Genomic DNA, 19,111 nt, shown 5'->3' with positions numbered 1-19,111 from the left:
GCAGTCATTGCAGCTAAAGGTGTCATAACCAGTTATTGAGTGTAAGGGGGAAATTACTTTTTCACACATGGGAATTGGGTGTTGCATAACTTTATTAATGAAATCAATAAAATAAGTATATACTTTTTTGTTATTTGTTCACTCAGGTTCCCTTTATCTAATATTAGGTTTCGGTTGAAGATCTGTCAACATTCAGTATCAAAAATATCAGAAAGGGGGGAAATACTTTTTCACAGCACTGTATCTTCAGTGTATGTCAGGGTCTGGATAGTGCCATCAAGGGGGTAGGGCAGGAGCCTGGGATGGACCATGAGCCTCTGCTCCCCCACCAGTACCTGGCTTCCTGGGTTGATGGGGGCCAGGATGATGTAGTTATCCCCGTTGGATGCCTTCACTCTAGTCCCCTTCAGCGTGGCTGTGTGGCTCTGGCTATGGGTCTGGCTCCTGACTTTACCATCCACCTCCTCTGCCCCCCTTCCTACGCGCCCCCTCTCCCCCCACGCACCCCCTACCCCTACCCATCCTAACCCTCCCCCGCCAGCCCCCTCAGAGCCGTTGACCAGCACCCGGCGGCTGGTCCTGTGGTGGGCAGGGAGGGGGGGCACGGCCGGGGGGGACATGTCCCGGTCTAGCCGGTCCTTGGACCTGTCCCGCCGCCTGGTGGGGGGCGAGGGGGCATCATAGTTGGAGGAGGATGAGGGCTTGTAGGAGGGCCGGTGGATGAGGCCCTCGAAACTGGGCTTGGCGGCAGACCCAGTGCGCCACACCACCACCTTGATCTCATTGGAGCTGTTTCTGTAGAGGGAGGCAGAGAGGGAATGTGACAACTGGTCAGGAAGAGTGTAAAGATAAGCTTAGCCAATGGACGCGCGCATAGAGACTACGAGCCACAGTGCCTGTATAGTGTTTGCTGTGCATAGATAGCACAACCCATCAAACTTCAGAATGTAACATCAGGTGTTCTTTAAGTGTTGAAGATAGCTATCCCTGTCAAAGTTGGTTAAGTCCACTACTTCCTCTGTGTCTCCCTGCCTGTTGTACCTGATGGCGTGGGCGACCTCCACACATTTCCACTGTTCTACAGGCTGACCGTTGAGCTGCAGCACAGTGTCCAGCTGCTGCAGACCTGCCTGATCCGCCGGACCACCTTGGGACAGGAGAGAGGGCAGAAGAGGGTCAAACATGCACACACAAACACACACATATACACACACAGTTACACGCACCAGCTTCTACCTACTAATACCTACATGCAAATCTGATTTGACCACCTCAAAAAGAAGGGAAGAGGGGGACAAGAGAGGGTCAAATATACACCTGCACCCATACATCTAGACCAACACACACAGACACACACACACAGGCGGGGAGTGGGGAGCCTTGCCTGAATCGACAGCCTGAACCCTCACTGGGGAGTCAGAGCAGATGGTGAAGCCATAGCCGTCTTTTCCTCGAAGGATGGTCACCTATTAAACACACAAACAGACACCATAACATAACCATAACATCACCATAAAGCATTACTCATTCATGTCTATATATGTCCACAGAGTGAAATGCAAATACTACATCTACAGCAAGCAGGAGCAGTGATGAACAACATGTGAGCATATGCCTACAGATCAGAGAGATGTTCTCTGGCCAGGAGCTGAGTGTGTCAGGATGGAACGCGTGTGGATGCCAGCCACACAGATTAGCACTGTGGCCCTCATTAAAGGTGGCCGGCGCATTGGTGTTGATCTGACGCCAACTGTTGGCAGCATCCGCACAGAGTAAGAGGGCAGACACACACACACACACACACACGTACGATGCCTTTCTGTCAGAACTCCAGGAATAATGACTGTGTGTGTGTGGTCCAAAATCAACAGTGCTCCGCTCCAATACACATTGTTTCCATCTCATCTGCTGACAATAGGGCATCTGAAATCTCTACACACACTTTATAATATAGCTCTTCAGCTGAACATAAAACAGATTGAGTACAATGTTGCTTTAAAACTCTTAGCAGTTTTACATCTCCCCCCTTTTGGTTCAGATCAGGATGGTAAGAGGGTAGACTGATCCTAGATCTGTGCCTATGAGCAACTTCTACCCAAAGAGCATGTCTAAAAGACTGGCATCAAGATGCATAAGCGTATTAACTTGTTTAGCTTTGATAACTACAGTACAACCCTCAGTAGCCAAAGGAGGCTGGTATAATGGTCTTAGGGACAGTTCCTAGAATTCCTTGACGGATTGCCCTTCAGGATTGACCGTCTGTAATCTCGTGAGATACAGAGTCACAGTCCATAATCACTGGTTACATCCTGTATGTCACCCCAATGCCATGTCACCGCCCCGGTGACAGCCAGGTTGACCTCTTCATCCTGCTGACTGACAGGCTGTGGCGGGGCACACACAAACATGATCATTTTTTACGCTTTTTTTTGACAAGACACAAACAAGTTGATGAACACATTAAAATACATGACAGATAATCTGGTTAGTGGAGGACTTGTCACCCTGTCATGTCAGAGTAGTTGTGTATCTGGTGTCAGGGACAGAAGGATCAGAGCAGCATATTGTGTGAGTAGACGTCTGTTTAATAACCCTACAGCCTGGCTAAAGACCCAGAGACAACATCACTACTATCAGATCAGATCAGATCATATCAGATCAGATCAGAGAGAGAGAGAGAGAGAGAGAGAGAGAGAGAGAGAGAGAGAGAGAGAGAGAGAGGACAGACGAGACAATGAGACAGAAAGAGAGAAATGAGATGGACAGATGAAGAGAAAACGAGACAAAGAGGCAGATGAGGAAATAGAGAAATGACAGAAGCAAATAGAGAAAGACTGGGTGAGAGTCTACGGGAGACAGTAAATAAAATAAATCAAAAAGAGTAAGGGAAGGAAAGAGTTGGGGGGCTCTGTAGGGGCTAGGTTGGCAGTCAGTAGGGGAGGGAAGGTAGAGTAGAGGGGCGGTGGGAAGAGGGGATCGGGGGGTGGGGGGGTAGTGTTAATGAGAGGTGCCCCCTGGCCTTTTTGAGCGTGGGACTGGACCACTGGGAAACCAGATACACACTGACTGGCACCCAGGGCCTTACAGTGGGCACACGGTGGTTACACACACACGTTGTTTATAAAGGAACCCTCATTCCTGGTCTCGCTCTCACATGCACTAACACACACGTCCAACCTTCAGGCCAAGGTCAGAGAACCAGCAACAATTGCCTGACAGGCAGCATTCACAGCATTTGTTCAAGGATGCTATTCTCCCATCTCCAGTTTGCCTCAAGAGCCTCTACAGCCTCAATCTTTCTCCTTCCCCTCAAATGAGAAGGTTACAAGCCCAGTATGAGTATGAAACTACCGTTGCTCGCTATTTAGAGCTACTCAAATGAGTTGTACAGGGGTGTATTTATGTAACTGATTGCGTAGGAGTGTGTGTGTGTGTGGTGACTCAGAGTGGTGTTCTGTTGTGTCCTGTGAGATGTGCAGTGTTTGTGTTTGTGTGTGTGTGTTTGTGTGTGCGTGCGTGAGACTGAATTTTCTCTCTGTTGCTTTGCCTCAGCAACCTCATATAAGACACTATCTGACTATGAGAACACAGCCAGGAGCCAACCCACTGTCTGTCTGTCTGTTTGTCTGATTGTTTGTCTGTTTGTCTGTCTGCTGTGTGCTTCTGCTCAGTTTGATGCCTCTCCAGTCTGTCAACCTGATGTGCCTCAGTGATTTCACTACTGACCTGTACATTTACACACTCTCACACACACAAACACACACATGCACAAACTTACAAACACACACACACACACACACACACACACACACACACACACACACACACACACACACACACACACACACACACACACACACACACACACACACACACACACAGGCACGCAGAACTAAAGCAAAAAACAATCCACCCCAATGTCTGTTTGTGTGCTGAACACTACAACACTAAAATTCCAGTAGGACAGCCCCGGGCCATTGTGCAGGGCCACATCTGGGTCACTGTGGTTTGGTGACAACGTGTCTCGGGGCCACCAGAAAAACCAAACTCCCTGCCAGCCCAGCATTATGTCCATGTCAACACGCTGTACTGATGCGACGCCATGCAAACTCCAATCAAGACAGAGTGTCTTAGGCCAAAGTTGATTTGGATTGTTAACCCCAACTGATTGCAAACTGTTAGATAAGATGGGCTTGTGCTATGTCTATAAGCCATAAGCTTCAGACTATATGGAAGTAGTTTTGAAGTGAGGATAACAGACTCCAGACTTTGGAGTGTTATGTTAAGCCTGCGGGACTGGAGAATTCTCTCTCTTTATTTTCAATGTATCTCTTCATCAGATCTGTCTCTTCTCTCGTTATGGATGAATAATGTAGGTGAAAGAGACCTGGTTCTTCAGTCTCAGGAAACAGGGAAAACACTCTCTCTTTTCATCCTCTCGTTTCTTACACTGGTTTCCTCCTCATCGCTTCCCTTACATGTTAGACACTATAGGACTGAGCTGTCCAATGGGAAACACTTGGCTATATTAGTAGCGCCTAAAGGCTTTAATATAAATTCCCTAACTTTTCTTCTTTCTATCATTGTTCCAGTGCCTTAATCCAATTTCACTATCCTATAAATCTATACACACGTAGTTTCAGTTTCACAACCAATTGACCATTGTCTGTTTCCTACGTCATTGCTCTTCTACCATTGCTTTCCCTTGTTATTTCCTGTGCTATCTAATGTATTCACACATCCACACATCCATTCGCACACTCTCTTACCCCACACCTTGTCCTCTCCCTCTCGTCTCACTCACACACTTACTTGACACTCTCCCCCCATTTGTCACACCCCCATGTACAACAAACCTCTATCTCTCCCTCCATCCACCTCTCTCTCCCACCGTCCCTCTCTCCAGGTGATTGTCTAGGGGAACAAACCTGAGGCAGTCTAGCAGTGATGCAGATCCTACACAGCCCGTGGATGGTATGCATGTCTGCAAGCTCCTCCTGAGGACAGACCCACTGTGGATGCTTCTCTGTCTACCGTCCTGGATGGTTCCCTGAGGATGTTCCTCTAGAGTTCCTCTGTTCTTCTATGGGTTCTCACAATGCTGTATGTGCTCTTCAATGTGTGTTCCAAATCTGATCCCAGACCTCTCTGTATGGTGGTTCACTTGTCAGGATCCTCTATAGTCCAGTCATTACAGTTTGTGTTGATTGCTGTCCTCTATGCAGCAACCACTAGGTATGGTCCTATCTGGATGGTCAACAGACAGTCAATGAGATGCACTAGAAACAATGATCTGTATGTGGTCAGCGCAGTCAACAATTAGATCCTCAGAGTGCTGTGTATGGCTTCACACAACACTGTGTCCTCAGAGTCCTGTGTATGGCTCCACACAACACTGTGTCCTCAGAGTGCTGTGTATAGCTCCTCACAACACTGTGTCCTCAGAATGCTGTGTATGGGTCCTCACAACACTGTGTCCTCAGAATGCTGTGTATGGGTCCTCACAACACTGTGTCCTCAGAGTGCTGTGTATGGCTCCTCACAGCACTGTGTCCTCAGAATGCTGTGTATAGCTCCTCACGACACTGTGTCCTCAAAGTGCTGTGTACGGCTCCTCACATTACCGTGAGTCTTCCTAGCACTGTCCGGTCTTCTCTGCTCTGCGGAGAGAAGACGAGCGCTGTGCTCGCGGTGTGCGTGTCCGTGTGTGGGGGCTGGCGTCACAGAGGCGAGACTGGTGCTGGGTCGGCCTGCTCCAGCCACACTGCTCTTGGCATGGCTGTTCATGGGAACTCCACTCAAGAGAAGAATGGGAGGAAGTGCCCCCTCACCCCCCCCCCTCCCCTCTCAAACCCCTCTCTTTCACCTCCCCCACCCTGAGCCCTGTCCGGGCCAGCCTGTTTTGCGCCGGCCATCGATGAGCCCAGAACAGCTTCCTGAGCCAGCAGTATGGGGCTGGGAGAAAGAGGTGAGAGAAACAGCTCACATACACACAGACATCTGATCATACTGTAGAGGTGGAAGCAGAGAAGAGCACTGGCAGTGAGCACTCTTATATACATAACATGTATGTTGTGCATACGGAGGTGGGAGAGAGTCTGTGGACGCTCAATAACACAGCCATGTACAATAGACACAGTCCCATATCTTTATGAATTCCACCTACGCCATATTCACCCACATACACTAGCAACAAACATCCAAGCAACTTCTTGTTGTGCTACTTTTGCACTGAAAGAGGAAAGACACGCTGAAAAGATGAAGGCTTAAAGGCCATGTGAAGCAGTCCTACCGTCTTTGACCACAGAACACCGTCCGTCATTTTCAGACTATTCTACATGTCGAATCGCCACCGTTCGTCCACATAAAGCATGTGATCTACTGTGCATTGCTGACTTACACTACATGACAAAAAGTTGCTTCCAGGGGCAGTTTGGAACTCAGTAGTGAGTGTTGCAACCCGAGGACAGGCGATTTTTATGGGCTACGCACTTCAGCACTCGGCGGTCCCGTTCTGTGAGCTTGTGTGGCCTACCACTTCACGGCTGAGCCGTTGTTTCTCCTTGAAGTTTCCACTTCACAATAACAGCACTTACAGTTGACTGGGGCAGCTCTAGCAGAGCAGAAATCTGATGAACTGACTTGTTGGAAAGGTGGCATCCTATGACGCTACCACATTGAATGTCACTGAGCACTTCAGTAAGACCATTCTGCTACTGCCAACGTTTAGTTATGGAGATTGCATGGCTGTGTGCTCGATTTTATTCACCTGTCAGCAACGGGTGTGGCTGAAATAGCTAAATCCACTAATTTGAAGGGGTGTCCACATACCTTTGCACATAAAGTGTACATTATCGTATTGTTATGGTGTTTCTGCTGCCTCCCAGCTAACAGCACATGTTCCCACAACTTTAGAGAACGTTCCCTTAAGAGTCTCATTATGTCATGAGCTATCGTTTTCATAGGAATGTTCCCATGATGTGAAAGGAATGTTTCCAAGAGACCATTCCCTTCATGTCAAAAATAACGTACCCAGAACGTGCTTAACATGTTCTCAGAACTTAAGATATCAATGTTCTAGACACATTTCATGGGAGCTTTGCAAGAACATTTCTGTGTAGCAGTTGTCAGGACATCACCTGATTAAACCAAAGAAACATTCTCCCCAAAAAAGTTATGGTTTCATTACACATTATTACATGGTTACTGGTTATTACTGGTGTCCAGCCGATCAAGACCCTGATTGATGGACCACTGATCCATTCGTAGCTCTTTGTCTGTTGGCAAGGGATACTCACACACACAGTGCTCTTAACATATTCAACACACATGATTACATTATGCATGTTCATTTACACAGTCATCGTTCAACAGCCCTCACCTGGGATGAGAACTCACAACCTCTTGGTTCATGATCTTCCTGCTACGCCACCAAGTCTGTGTCATGTATTGGTTAATCTGACTAGTCTCATCATTGATTCGATTGACTTATTTCAGCAATTCATTTAAGGGCTTTCAGTACAGTTGTGTAATGTTGGGTGGGGCATGTTCATCGGTTTTAATGATACTCCTGAATCCCTATGATCAGTCAGAGTTTGAATTGGGTGTACTTTAAACAGAGCTGAGATTTACTTCAGAGTGCATCCACCCTATTACACCTATCAAGTTGTTTCAGATCTATACAAGTGCTTAAGGAGGAGGGGGTACGGTTTCTTTTGGACAGGACAGGGCCTCACTATACTGGCCCAATAAGCACATGTGCTCGAGATATCCCTTACTGAGACCTGTGAGGGTGTTTGACATTGTTACTAGTGGCCTGGGTTTGAGATCTGCTAGAACAGGGTTTCCCAAACTTAGTCCTCGGGACCCCAGGGGGGGCGCGTTTTGGTTTTTGCCCTTAGCAGTACACAGTTGATTGAAATAATAAACTAATCATCAAGCTTTGATCATTTGAACCAGTGTGCTTGGGAAACGCTAGGGGAATCCCCCTACTCTCACATTCCTAGCAAAATATGTTCATGTAATTATTTGGCAGCAGTTGCAACACACCTATCTGATCTAATTCAAATGAGTTTCTCATTGAAAGACAGGAATCTTCAGGAGTTCCCCCCTTGAGCATGAATTATGACATTTCCACTACCTCATAAATGACCCGTATTTATTCATTCTATATAGCTGAGTGTCTCAAAGGGAACTCTATGGTCTTTTTGACATCTACACCACATATACCATGTACAACAAACATGTGTCACGAACCAGGAGTCACACCAGGATGTTGTGTGGTCCTCCCGCTACGACTCGGGAACGCATGGAGTTTATGGGCTACAGATGAAATAAGTTATGATGAACTTCACAGGGGTGGTGAATGTGCACGGTGATGAGGTTGATGCTCCTTTCCAATAAATATCCAGGGTCTTGTTTTTTATTCGGTACATGGTAATTAAACCGCAAAAGTTATTTTTATGTGCACTACTTCATCACGCACAGCCTTTTATCCACAACAAGTCCATTTGACGGAGACACGTTTCTGGTGGGGAAATGTGTATATTGTTTTTATGCCGGTTTCAGAATATTTGCAAGAAAATGTGTCGCCAATTGGATGGAAACTTAGCTACTGACAAGCGCATTTTAATTAGATCAGCTAGGTGTGTTGAAACTGTTGCCAAATAATAACATGAACATATTGTATATAGCTAGGAATGTGACAGTAGGGGTATTCCCCTAGCAGGCCTCCAACACAGGTCACTAGCACCAATGTTGAAGGCCCTAACCACTGTCACAAAAAGGGCTATCTTTAGGGCATGTGCTTACTGGTCCAGAATAGTTAGGCCCTGTCCAGAAGGAACCCTACCCCCTTCTCCATAGGCACATATGTACAGTTGAAGCCGGAAGTTTACATACACTTAGGTTGGAGTCATTAAAACTTGTTTTTCAACCACTCCGCAAATTTCTTGTCAACAAACTATAGTTTTGGCAAGTCGGTTAGGACATCTACTTTGAGCATGACACAAGTAATTTTTCCAACAATTGTTTCCAGACAGATTATTTCATATATAACTCACTCTATCACAATTCCAGTGGGTCAGAAGTTTACATACACTAAGTTGACTGTGCCTTTAAACAGCTTGGAAAATTCCAGAAAATTATGTCATGGCTTCAGAAGCTTCTGATAAGCTAATTGACATCATTTGAGTCAATTGGAGGTGTACATGTGGATGTATTTCAAGGCCTACCTTCAAAATCAGTGCCTCTTTGCTTGACGTCATGGGGAAATCAAAATAAATCAGCCAAGACCTCAGAAACAAAATTGAGATTTTGGAGACCTCCACAGGTCTGGTTCATCCTTGGTAGCAATTTCCAAATGCCTGAAGGTACCTCGTTCATCTGTACAAACAATAGTACAAACACCATGGGACCACGCAGCCGTCATACCGTTCAGGAAGGAGACGTGTTCTGTCTCCTAGAGATGAACGTACTTTGGTTCAAAAAGTGCAAATCAATCCCAAAACAACAGCAAAGGACCTTGTGAAGATGCTGGAGGAAGCAGGTGCAAAAGTATCTATATCCACAGTAAAACGAGTCCAATATCGACATAACCTGAAAGGCCAGACTACGGTTTGCAACTGCACATGGGAACAAAGATCGTACTTTTTGGAGAAATGTCCTCTGGCCTGATGAAACAAAAATAGAACTGCTTGACCATAATGACCATCGTTATGTTTGGAGGAAAAAGGGGGAAGCTTGCAAGCCGAAGAACACCATCCCAACTGTGAAGCACGGGGGTGGCAGCATCATGTTGTGGGGGTGCTTTAATGCAGGAGTGACTGGTGCACTTCACAAAATCATGAGGAAGGACACTTATGTGGATATATTGAAGCAACATCTCAAGACATCAGTCAGGAAGTTAAAGCTTGGTCACAAATGGGTCTTCCAAATGGACAATGACGCCAAGCACACTTCCAAAGTTGTGTCAAAATGTATGTAAACTCTAAGGTGTATGTAAACTTCCGACTTCAACCGTAGATTACACAACTTGTCAGCAATAGGGTGAATGCACTTTGAAGTAAATATCAGCTCTGTTAAAAGTAGACTCAATATATTATTTTATTCATCATAGTGATTCAGGAGTGTCATGAAAACTGCTCAATATAAATTGCTGAAATAGGACAACTAAATCAATGATGAGAATAAACAGATTAACCAACAATTATCATGGATATGGTGGCGCAGTGGAGAGATTGGAGTACTGTAAACCAAATCCCAGATGAGGACATGTTGAATAATAGTTACTGTATAAATGAACATGCACAATGTAATTGCAAGCTATGTAAGGTGAAAACACTATATGTTAACAGCAGTGTGTGTCCCTTGCCAACAGACAAAGAGATGTGAATAGCTCAGTAGTTCACCTTGGCCACAGTAACAAGGTGTAATGAAAACATATTTCTTTCGGACCATCCTGACAACTGATACACAGAAATGTTCTTGCAATTTCCCCATGAAATTTGTTTCAAACATGACTATCTTACATTCTAAGCACATGGCAACCATGTTCTATGTACAGTGGGGAGAGCAAGTATTTGACACACTGCCGATTTTGCAGGTTGTCCTACTTACAAAGCATGTAGAGGTCTGTCATTTTTATCATAGGTACACTTCAACTGTGAGAGACGGAATCTAAAACCAAAATCTAGAAAATCACATTGTATGATTTTTAAGTAATTCATTTGCACACAAATCATGTTTGTTATGTTAGGTTCTTTTATATTTCCTCTCCTTTTCCTGGAAATTCAGGTTTGTGAATGTGCTACTCTGGCAAACCCCTGAGAACAGCATGGAATCGATGAAAAATAACAACAAAATCCCAACTAGCATATTCAGTTCCTTGGAAGTTGTGGGAACGTATGTTTTTGGTTTGACATTGGTGGTGGGAACGATTCCATACTTTTCCTGACAGGTAAAACAAAACATTTGTTAAACGTTCTGAGAACAGAAGTGAACATTTTGTCAGTTCTGGGAATGTTTATTTCCTTGAAGGTTTTCCTGGGATGTTTTATTAACGCTCTGCGAACAGAAATGATAGGTTATTTGGAGGTTTATCAATAACTTTCTTTAAATGTTGTCATTATAAATAAGAATTTGTTCTTATCTGACTTGCCTAGTTAAATTAAAGTTCAAAGCAACTTTCATTGAATTTTTCAATGAGACTTTTAATAGCAATGCTTATTTTGAGTTAACTTTTTTAAACTGCAAGCACAGATAGGACACATGGAAATTAATTTCCTACGCCATTAATCATGCAAACACGTTGACCAATGTGCCCTTGAGCAAGGCACTTTACCCTAATTGCTTCTGTAAGTTGCTCTGGATAAGAGCATCCGCTAAATTACTAAAATGTCAAATGTAATGTAAACATTCTGTTAAAGTAATGAAATATCAATAAATGGTTCTCAGAACGTTATGTGCTATCTGGGATTGCTCTGTGTAGGAAAAATCAATTAATGTCGGCCAGAAAACTGGCAAATGTAACCCAGAGCGACTAATTTCCAACATGTCTCCGTTCCATTTATCCTTTAGTGGCTGGCTCACTCGAGGTTAACAGAGACAGAGAAAGAGAGAGGCCAAAGAGGAACCCACAGTGCACTGTCTCCACAATGCTAACAGACTGTCAGAAAAGACCATTCACCTCCTTACATCCCCTCTACTGGGTGTTTAGGAGGACTTTTTCCTGTTCTCCTTTTAAAGGGGGGGAAGGTTACCCTTCTATCGCACACAAAAACATGTGAGAGCTCTTTCTCTTCATTTTCTATCCTTCTATTCCACTCTAAACAAGCAGAAGGATGGATTAGAGGGAGAGAGAGGCGAGCGTTTGTAACGTTGTCTTTGAGCCAGACAAGACGAACGGAGTGGCTCCTTTTTGGAATGTGGGATCTTCCGACAGTTCGTTCTTATCTCTCTCTCTCTCAATCTCTCAACAGACAAGTTACGGAAAAGCCCAGAAAAGCCTTGAAAAGCAGAAAGTCCAACGGTTCCTCATTCAGCATGTGAAAGTGCTTTGACCTTCTTTAAATTTGGTCCAAGGAGAACACCCCACAAAGACTCCTCAATCAGGCATCAAGAGATGAGAGAGAGGGGAATAGAGGGGGGGTAGAGAAATGGGAGAGAGATGGAGGGAGGGAAAAGAACATTCAAAACCTGATGTAAAAGCCTTTAATATAGAGTTACATTACAGAGACTTCCTGTTCCTCAGTGTTAGCTTTCAGCTCGTCATAGCCCCACTTCCAAATCCACACTAAAACAACTGTTTGTTGCCGAACCAGGGTTGTGATCCAACAGTAAACATTTTAAGCAGTGGAATGAGGAAAAGTTGATAGGGATTTGCAACTTGAAATGTTTGTGTGCAACCAGTACCAGCATCAAATTCCGGTGTAGCCAGTGAATCAAATAAACAGCACTGGATGTTTCTGATATGCAGACGTGACTTCTGGTCCCAACACGCGTAGTTAAACGCATCCACACACACACACACACACACACACACACACACACACACACACACACACACATACAGAGGAAGTTCCAAAAGATTTCCTCACCGTTAAGCATTGCATATTCTCAGGTCTTGTGGTCTCGGGGGCAGCACCATGGTTTGACAACGCAGCCTCTGAAAGAAAGACAAAAGAGTCACGGGCTGAGACACTGCATTTAGAGAACATCTCAGCCTCTCTGTCTCTGGACCCTCAGGGTACCAACTCGGGGACTCCCTCTTCTTCTCAACAAGGTGCTGCCCAAAAAAATCTGCAATATATTGCAGATGCAAGATAATGTCCCAAATTTGATGCTGACAAAAAAAGTCTCCCAAACGTTTCTCTGTACGTTACAAGCCAATGGATTAAGCCTGTCCTGAGCTGCCTTGGTGTGTGTTGAGAAAGGGGCATCAGTTAGGACCCCTCTAATAAGGCACAAACAGAACTACTAACTCTGGGAAACTCTGCGCCCAACTAGCCAAGAGAGGAGAAGAGCACAAGAGAGGGAGGGAAGCAGGGAGGGGGTAAAAAGAAAAGGAACTTCCCTCTCACTCCATTATCCCTCCTTCGAGGGCTCCTGTGAGGTTACCATGGTGACGGCAGCCTCGCCCCAGCCTCAATGTCCTTTTAACCGTTCCTCATAAAGGCAGCATTCAGCTGGCCCACAATGCTGATGCCTGCTCCCCCCCTCCCTCCCTCCCTCCCTCCCTCCCTCCCTCCCTCCCTCCCTCCCTCCCTCCCTCCCTCCCTCCCTCCCTCCCTCCCTCCCTCCCTCCCTCCCTCCCTCCCTCCCTCCCTCCCTCCCTCCCTATACATATAGCTGCAAATCTCTATCCCTCCCTCTCCCTCTCTCTCTCCTTTTACACTGAGCTGTATCTATATCTCTGTTGTCTCTCTTACATTTTTATGCTCTTTGCCATTCTAACTCTTTCCTGCTCTATATTTCACTATCTCTCTCTCCCTCTCATTCCTCACGCAGATGGTGAGATTTGATTTCAAACTCATCCACCCCATAGAAACACCCTCCCCTTCATCTCTCCAGCATTGCGTTAGCCTCGTGAGGAGTTCATAATCGTGTTAGCATTCACACACACACAGACACAAACATCAATAAAACACAGAAGCACACACACACACGCGCACAGACACAAACATCAATAAAACACAGAAGCACACACACAAACATCACACACACACACACACACACACACCACACACACACACTGTCCTGCCATAGTTAGTTCTCCTACAGCTTCTTCGTTCACATTCTACCATCCCGCAGGCAGGTTGCCGGGGTAATGGGGCAAGCTTCAAACAGGAGCCTGAGAGTTCAGTCACTTTAATCCCAACTCCCCAGAGAGCCAACCTGCACACCCATCGGCCCTTTGTTTGGATAACCATTAATCACACCAAATAATGCATGCAGAGCAGAATTTCGTTGATACCCACTAATTATCAAAATCTAAAATCCAGAAAAGAGCCGTTCAATTCTACAACCACCTAAAAGGAAGTGATTCCCAAACCTTCCATAACAAAGCCATCACCTAAGCTGGTCCTGAGGCTCTGTTCACAAACAGACACCACAGAGCCCCATTACAGTAACAATTAGACCCAAACAAATCATGAGAAAACAAAAAGATAATTACTTGACATATTGGAAAGAATTAACAAAAAAACTGAGCAAACTAGCTCTCAAGAGAAGATAGGCTATGTGCACACTGCCCACAAAATGAGGTGGAAACTGAGCTGCACTTCCTGACCTCCTGCCAAATGTATGACCATATTAAAGACACATTTCCCCCCAGATTACACGGAACCACAAGGAATTCGAAAACAAATTCAATTTTGATAAACTCCCATATCTATTGGGTGAAACACCACAGTGTGCCATCACAGCAGCAATATGTGTTACCTGTTGCCACAAGAAAAGGGCAACCAGTGAAGAACAAACACCATTGTAAATGCAACTCATATTAATTTGTTTTCCCCTTTGTACTTTAACTATTTGCACATCGCTACAGCACTGTATATATACATAATATGACATTTGAAATGTCTTTATTCTTTTGGAAATTGTGTGAGTGTAATATTTACTATTCACTTTTATTGTTTATTTCACTTTTGTTTATCCATTTCACTTGCTTTGGCAATGTTAACATATGTTTGCCATGCCATTAAAGCCCCTTGAGTTGAATTGAGAGGAAGAGAGAGAGTGAGAGAAAGAGAGAGAGAGAGCGAGAGTCAGAGAACAAGAGAGAGAGAGAGAGAGAGAGAGAGAGAGAGAGAGAGAGAGAGAGGTGTGAGGACAAAGAGTAGTGTTGGCCATTGGCCAACGTTAGTCAGCCTTGCCACAGAGCTGCCCAGCCATAAAACATCTCTCTCCCCAAGTAGCATGAAAGATCTCTTCACTCTCTTGACATCCTGGCCCTCCTTTCACACCACAAACAAATAAGCACTTGATGAAGGATGAAGGAACATTCTCTCCATCAAGCAGACTTCTTTCACAGTCGTTTTTAAGATCATGTTTGACAAATCAAGATGGCGTAGTAGTTGGACGTGTGTTTGTCTTGTCCCGTTTCATCGTTTTTTTTCATATATATTTTGATCTCACCTGCCTCACCCAATGTGGTACGGATCTGCTATTTTTATACTTTATAACTGGAACCTCCATCAGAAGCTAGCCAGCTAACTAGCTACTAGTCATTGTTAGCGGTCTTCACCTTTAGCTCGGACACCCGCCATCTTTAGCTCAGTCAATAGCTGCCAGTCTGCACATCGCGATATCAACCCAGAGCATATGGGACTGCTTTTGTCTACCACATCACCGGATTCCTGCCGCAAGCTCTGGACCATTACACCGGATCATCGCATCTAGCTAGCTGTAACCGAATGGCTATTGCTGGCTAACGCCTCTGTCCCACAGCAAGAACCAGTTAGCCTTGAGCTAGCCTCGAGCTAGACCCATCTTCCGGCTAGCCGACAAATGTATACCAGCTAACTCTTGGGCTACAAAACATTTTTTTTTTTCAATTGGCCAGGACCCTTTATTGTTGACACAGAGCCCCGCCAATCCATCACAATTGGTCTGCTGATGTAATCGTCTGATGTGGCTTCAACAGGCTTTTCCATTGTGATGTCGCCGAAGACCCATCTGCTATCCCGGCCCGTTAGCTTTCTGAACGCCGTGTCTCCTGCTCGCCTAGCATAGCAGCAACTACTGAATGGCTCCCCTAATCACCTATTGCTGCTCATTGGACCCTATGATCACTCGGCTACACAGCTGATGCCTGCTGGACTGTTCACTAACACGGTACCTCATGTTTTTTATCTGTCGGCCCCAGCTTCGAACTCAGGTCCTGTGTGTACCAAACTGACCCTCTCTGCCAATTCATTGCCATTTACCCGTTGTTGTCTTAGCTCTCCCGATCAACACCTGTGATACCTTTATGCCTCTCTCTAATGTCAATATGCCTTGTCTACTGCTGTTTCGGTTAGTTCTTATTGTTTAATTTCACTGTAGAGTCCCCAGTCCCGCATATGCGGAGACCTCACCTGGCTTAACTGGTGCCTCCAGAGATGCAACCTCTCTCATCGTCACTCAATGCCTAGGTTTACCTCCACTGTACTCACACCCTACCATACCCTTGTCTGTACATTATGCCCTAAATCTATTCTAACACGCCCAGAAATCTGCTCCTTTTATTCTCTGTTCCCAACGCACCAGACGACCAGTTCTTATAGCCTTTAGCAGCACCCTTATCCTACTCCTCCTCTGTTCCTCTGGTGATGTAGAGGTTAACCCAGGCCTAGTAGCCCCCAGTACTACACCTATTCCCCAGGCGCTCTCATTTGTTGACTTCTGTAACTGTAAAAGCCTTGGTTTCATGCATGTTAACGTCAGAAGCCTCCTCCCTACGTTTGTTTTATTCACTGCATTAGCACATTCAGCCAACCCTGATGTCCTAGCTATGTCTAAATCCTGGTTTAGGAAGGCCACCAAAAAATGTGAAATTTCCATCCCCTACAACATTTTCTGACAGAACTGCCAAGGAGGGCGGAGTTGCAATCTACTGCAGAGATAGCCTGCAGAGTTCTGTCATACGATCCAGGTCTGTGCCCAAACAGTTCAAGATTCTACTTTTAAAAATCCACCTTTCCAGAAATAAGTCTCTCACTGTTGTCTCTTACTTTAGAACACCCTCAGTCCACAGCTGTGCCCAGGACACTATATGTGAATTGATTGCCCCCCATCTATCTTCAGAGTTCGTACTGTTAGGTGACCTGAACTGGGATATGCTTAACACCCCAGCCATCCTATAATCTAAGCTAAATGCCCTCTATCTCACAGAAATGATCAAGGAACCTACCAGGTACAACCCTAAATCCGTAAACATGGGCACCCTCATAGATATCATCCTGACCAACTTGCCCTCCTGTCTTCAACCAGGATCTCAGTGATCACTGCCTCATTGCCTGCATCTGTAATGGGTCCGTGGTCAAACGACCACCCCTCATCACTGTCAAACGCTCCCTAAAACACTTCAGCAAACAGGCCTTTCTAATCGACCTGGCCCGGGTATCCTGGAGGGATATTGACCTCATCCAATCAGTAGAGGACGCCTGGTAGATCTTTAAAAGTGCTTTCCTCACCATCTTAAGTAAGCATTCCCCATTCATAAAATGTTGAACAAAGAACATATATAGCCCTTGGTTTACTCCAGACTTGACTGCCCTTGACCAGCACAAAAACATCCTGCGACGGACTGCATTAGCATCGAATAGCCCCCGTGATATTCAACTTTTCAGGGAAGTCAGGAACCAATATACGCAGTCAGATAGGAAAGCAAATGCTAGCTTTTTCAAATAGAAATTTGCATCCTGTAGCACTAATTCCCCAAAGTTTGGGGACACTGAAAAGTCCATGGAAAATAAGAGCACCTCCTCTGAGCTGCCCACTTAGCTGAGGCTAATCTACGATAATCGAGAATTTCAAAAAGCATTTTTCTACAGCTGGCCATGCTTTCCACCTGGCTACACCTAACCCGGCTAACAGCTCTGCACCCCCTGCAGCAACTTGCCCATCAGCTGGGCTAGACAATCTGGACCCTCTCTTTCTAAAATTATCTGCCAAAATTGTTGCAACCCCTATTACTAGCCTGTTCAACCTCTCTTTTGTATCGTCTGAGATTCCTGAAGATTGGAAAGCTGCCGCGTTCATCCCCCTCTTCAAATGGGGAGACACTCTAGACCCAAACTGTTACAGACCTATATCCATCATGCTCTGACATCTAAAGTCCTCGAAAGCCAAGTTAACAAACAGATCACCAACCATTTCGAATACCACCGTACCTTCTCCGCTATGCAATCTGCTTTCCGAGCTGGTCATGGGTGCACCTCAGCCACGCTCAAGGTCCTAAACGATATCATAACCGCCATCGATAAAAGACAGTACTGTGCAGCCATCTTCATCGATCTGGCCAAGGCTTTTGACTACGTCAATCACCGCATTCTCATCGGCAGACTCAATAGCCTTGGTTTCTCAAATGACTGCCTCGCCTGGTTCACCAACTGCTTCTCAGACAGAGTTTAGTGTGTCAAATTGGAGGGTCTGTTGTCCGGACCTTTGGCAGTCTCTATGGGGGTGCCACAGGGTTCAATTCTCGGGCCAACTCTTTTCTCTGTATACATCAATGATGTCACACTGCTGGTGTTTCTCTGATCCACCTCTATGCAGACGACACCATTCTGTATACATCTGGTGTCACGCCCTGGCCATAGAGAGGCTTTTTATTCTCGATTTTGGTTAGGCCAGGGTGTGACTAGGGTGGGCATTCTATGTTCATTTTTTATGTTTTTGATTTCTGTGTTGTTTGGCCAGGTGTGGTTCTCAATCAGGGACAGCTGTCTATCGTCGTCTCTGATTGAGAACCATACTTGCCCACATGGGTTTTGTGGGTAATTATTTTCGGTTTAGTGTGTGTTGAACCTGACGGAGCTGTTTCGGTTGTCTCTTTGTTGTTTTGCATTTTTAGTGTTCAGTTTTTAATAAACATGACGAACACGTACCACACTGCGCTTTGGTCCTCACCTTTTTCCACCAACAGTCGTTACATCTGGCCCTTCTTTGGACACTGTATTAACAAACCTCCAAACGAGCTTCAATGCCACTCCTTCCATAGCCTCCAACTGCTCTTAAATGCTAGTAAAACTAAATGCATGCTCTTCAACCGATTGCTGCCCGCACCTGCCTGCCCGATTAGCATCACTACTCTGCACGGTTCTGACTTAGAATATGTGAACAACTACAAATACCTAGGTGTCTGAATAGACTGTAGACTCTCCTTCCAGACTCACATTAATCATCTCCAATCCAAAATTAAATCTAGAATCGGCTTCCTGTTTCGCAACAAAGCCTCCTTCACTCTAGCTGCCAAACAAACCATCGTAAAACTGACTATCCTTGACTTCAGTGATGTAATTTACAAAATAGCTTCCAACACTGTACTCAGCAAATTGGATGTAGTCTATCACAGTGCCGTCTGTTATATCACCCCTATATGGTTATTTATTTTTCTTGCTCTTTC

The 19,111-nt window shown here is 45.3% G+C and overlaps 1 protein-coding gene across 3 annotated transcripts in view; it reads right to left on the bottom strand.

The window, feature by feature from the left end:
• Positions 1 to 19,111, bottom strand: part of LOC112231003 (regulator of G-protein signaling 3) — a 256,295-nt gene that overhangs the window by 185,115 nt on the left and 52,069 nt on the right. For 2 of the 3 annotated variants that reach the window (XM_042311668.1, XM_042311670.1), the window contains 4 exons: positions 12,597 to 12,664; positions 1,385 to 1,466; positions 1,042 to 1,147; positions 336 to 795 (listed from right to left, as the gene is read on the bottom strand). In XM_042311668.1, coding sequence (XP_042167602.1) covers positions 336 to 795; positions 1,042 to 1,147; positions 1,385 to 1,466; positions 12,597 to 12,664 — 716 coding nt within the window. Of the gene's footprint in view, positions 1 to 335; positions 796 to 1,041; positions 1,148 to 1,384; positions 1,467 to 4,928; positions 5,752 to 12,596; positions 12,665 to 19,111 lie in introns of those variants that run through there. The other variant, XM_042311669.1, reaches the window with a different exon arrangement.

This window comes from Oncorhynchus tshawytscha, linkage group LG33, assembly GCF_018296145.1.
Source record: "Oncorhynchus tshawytscha isolate Ot180627B linkage group LG33, Otsh_v2.0, whole genome shotgun sequence".
Taxonomy (NCBI): Eukaryota; Metazoa; Chordata; class Actinopteri; order Salmoniformes; family Salmonidae; genus Oncorhynchus; species Oncorhynchus tshawytscha.
The sequence above is the reverse complement of the archived record's forward strand: the minus strand, read 5'-3'. Positions and strand labels throughout refer to the sequence as shown.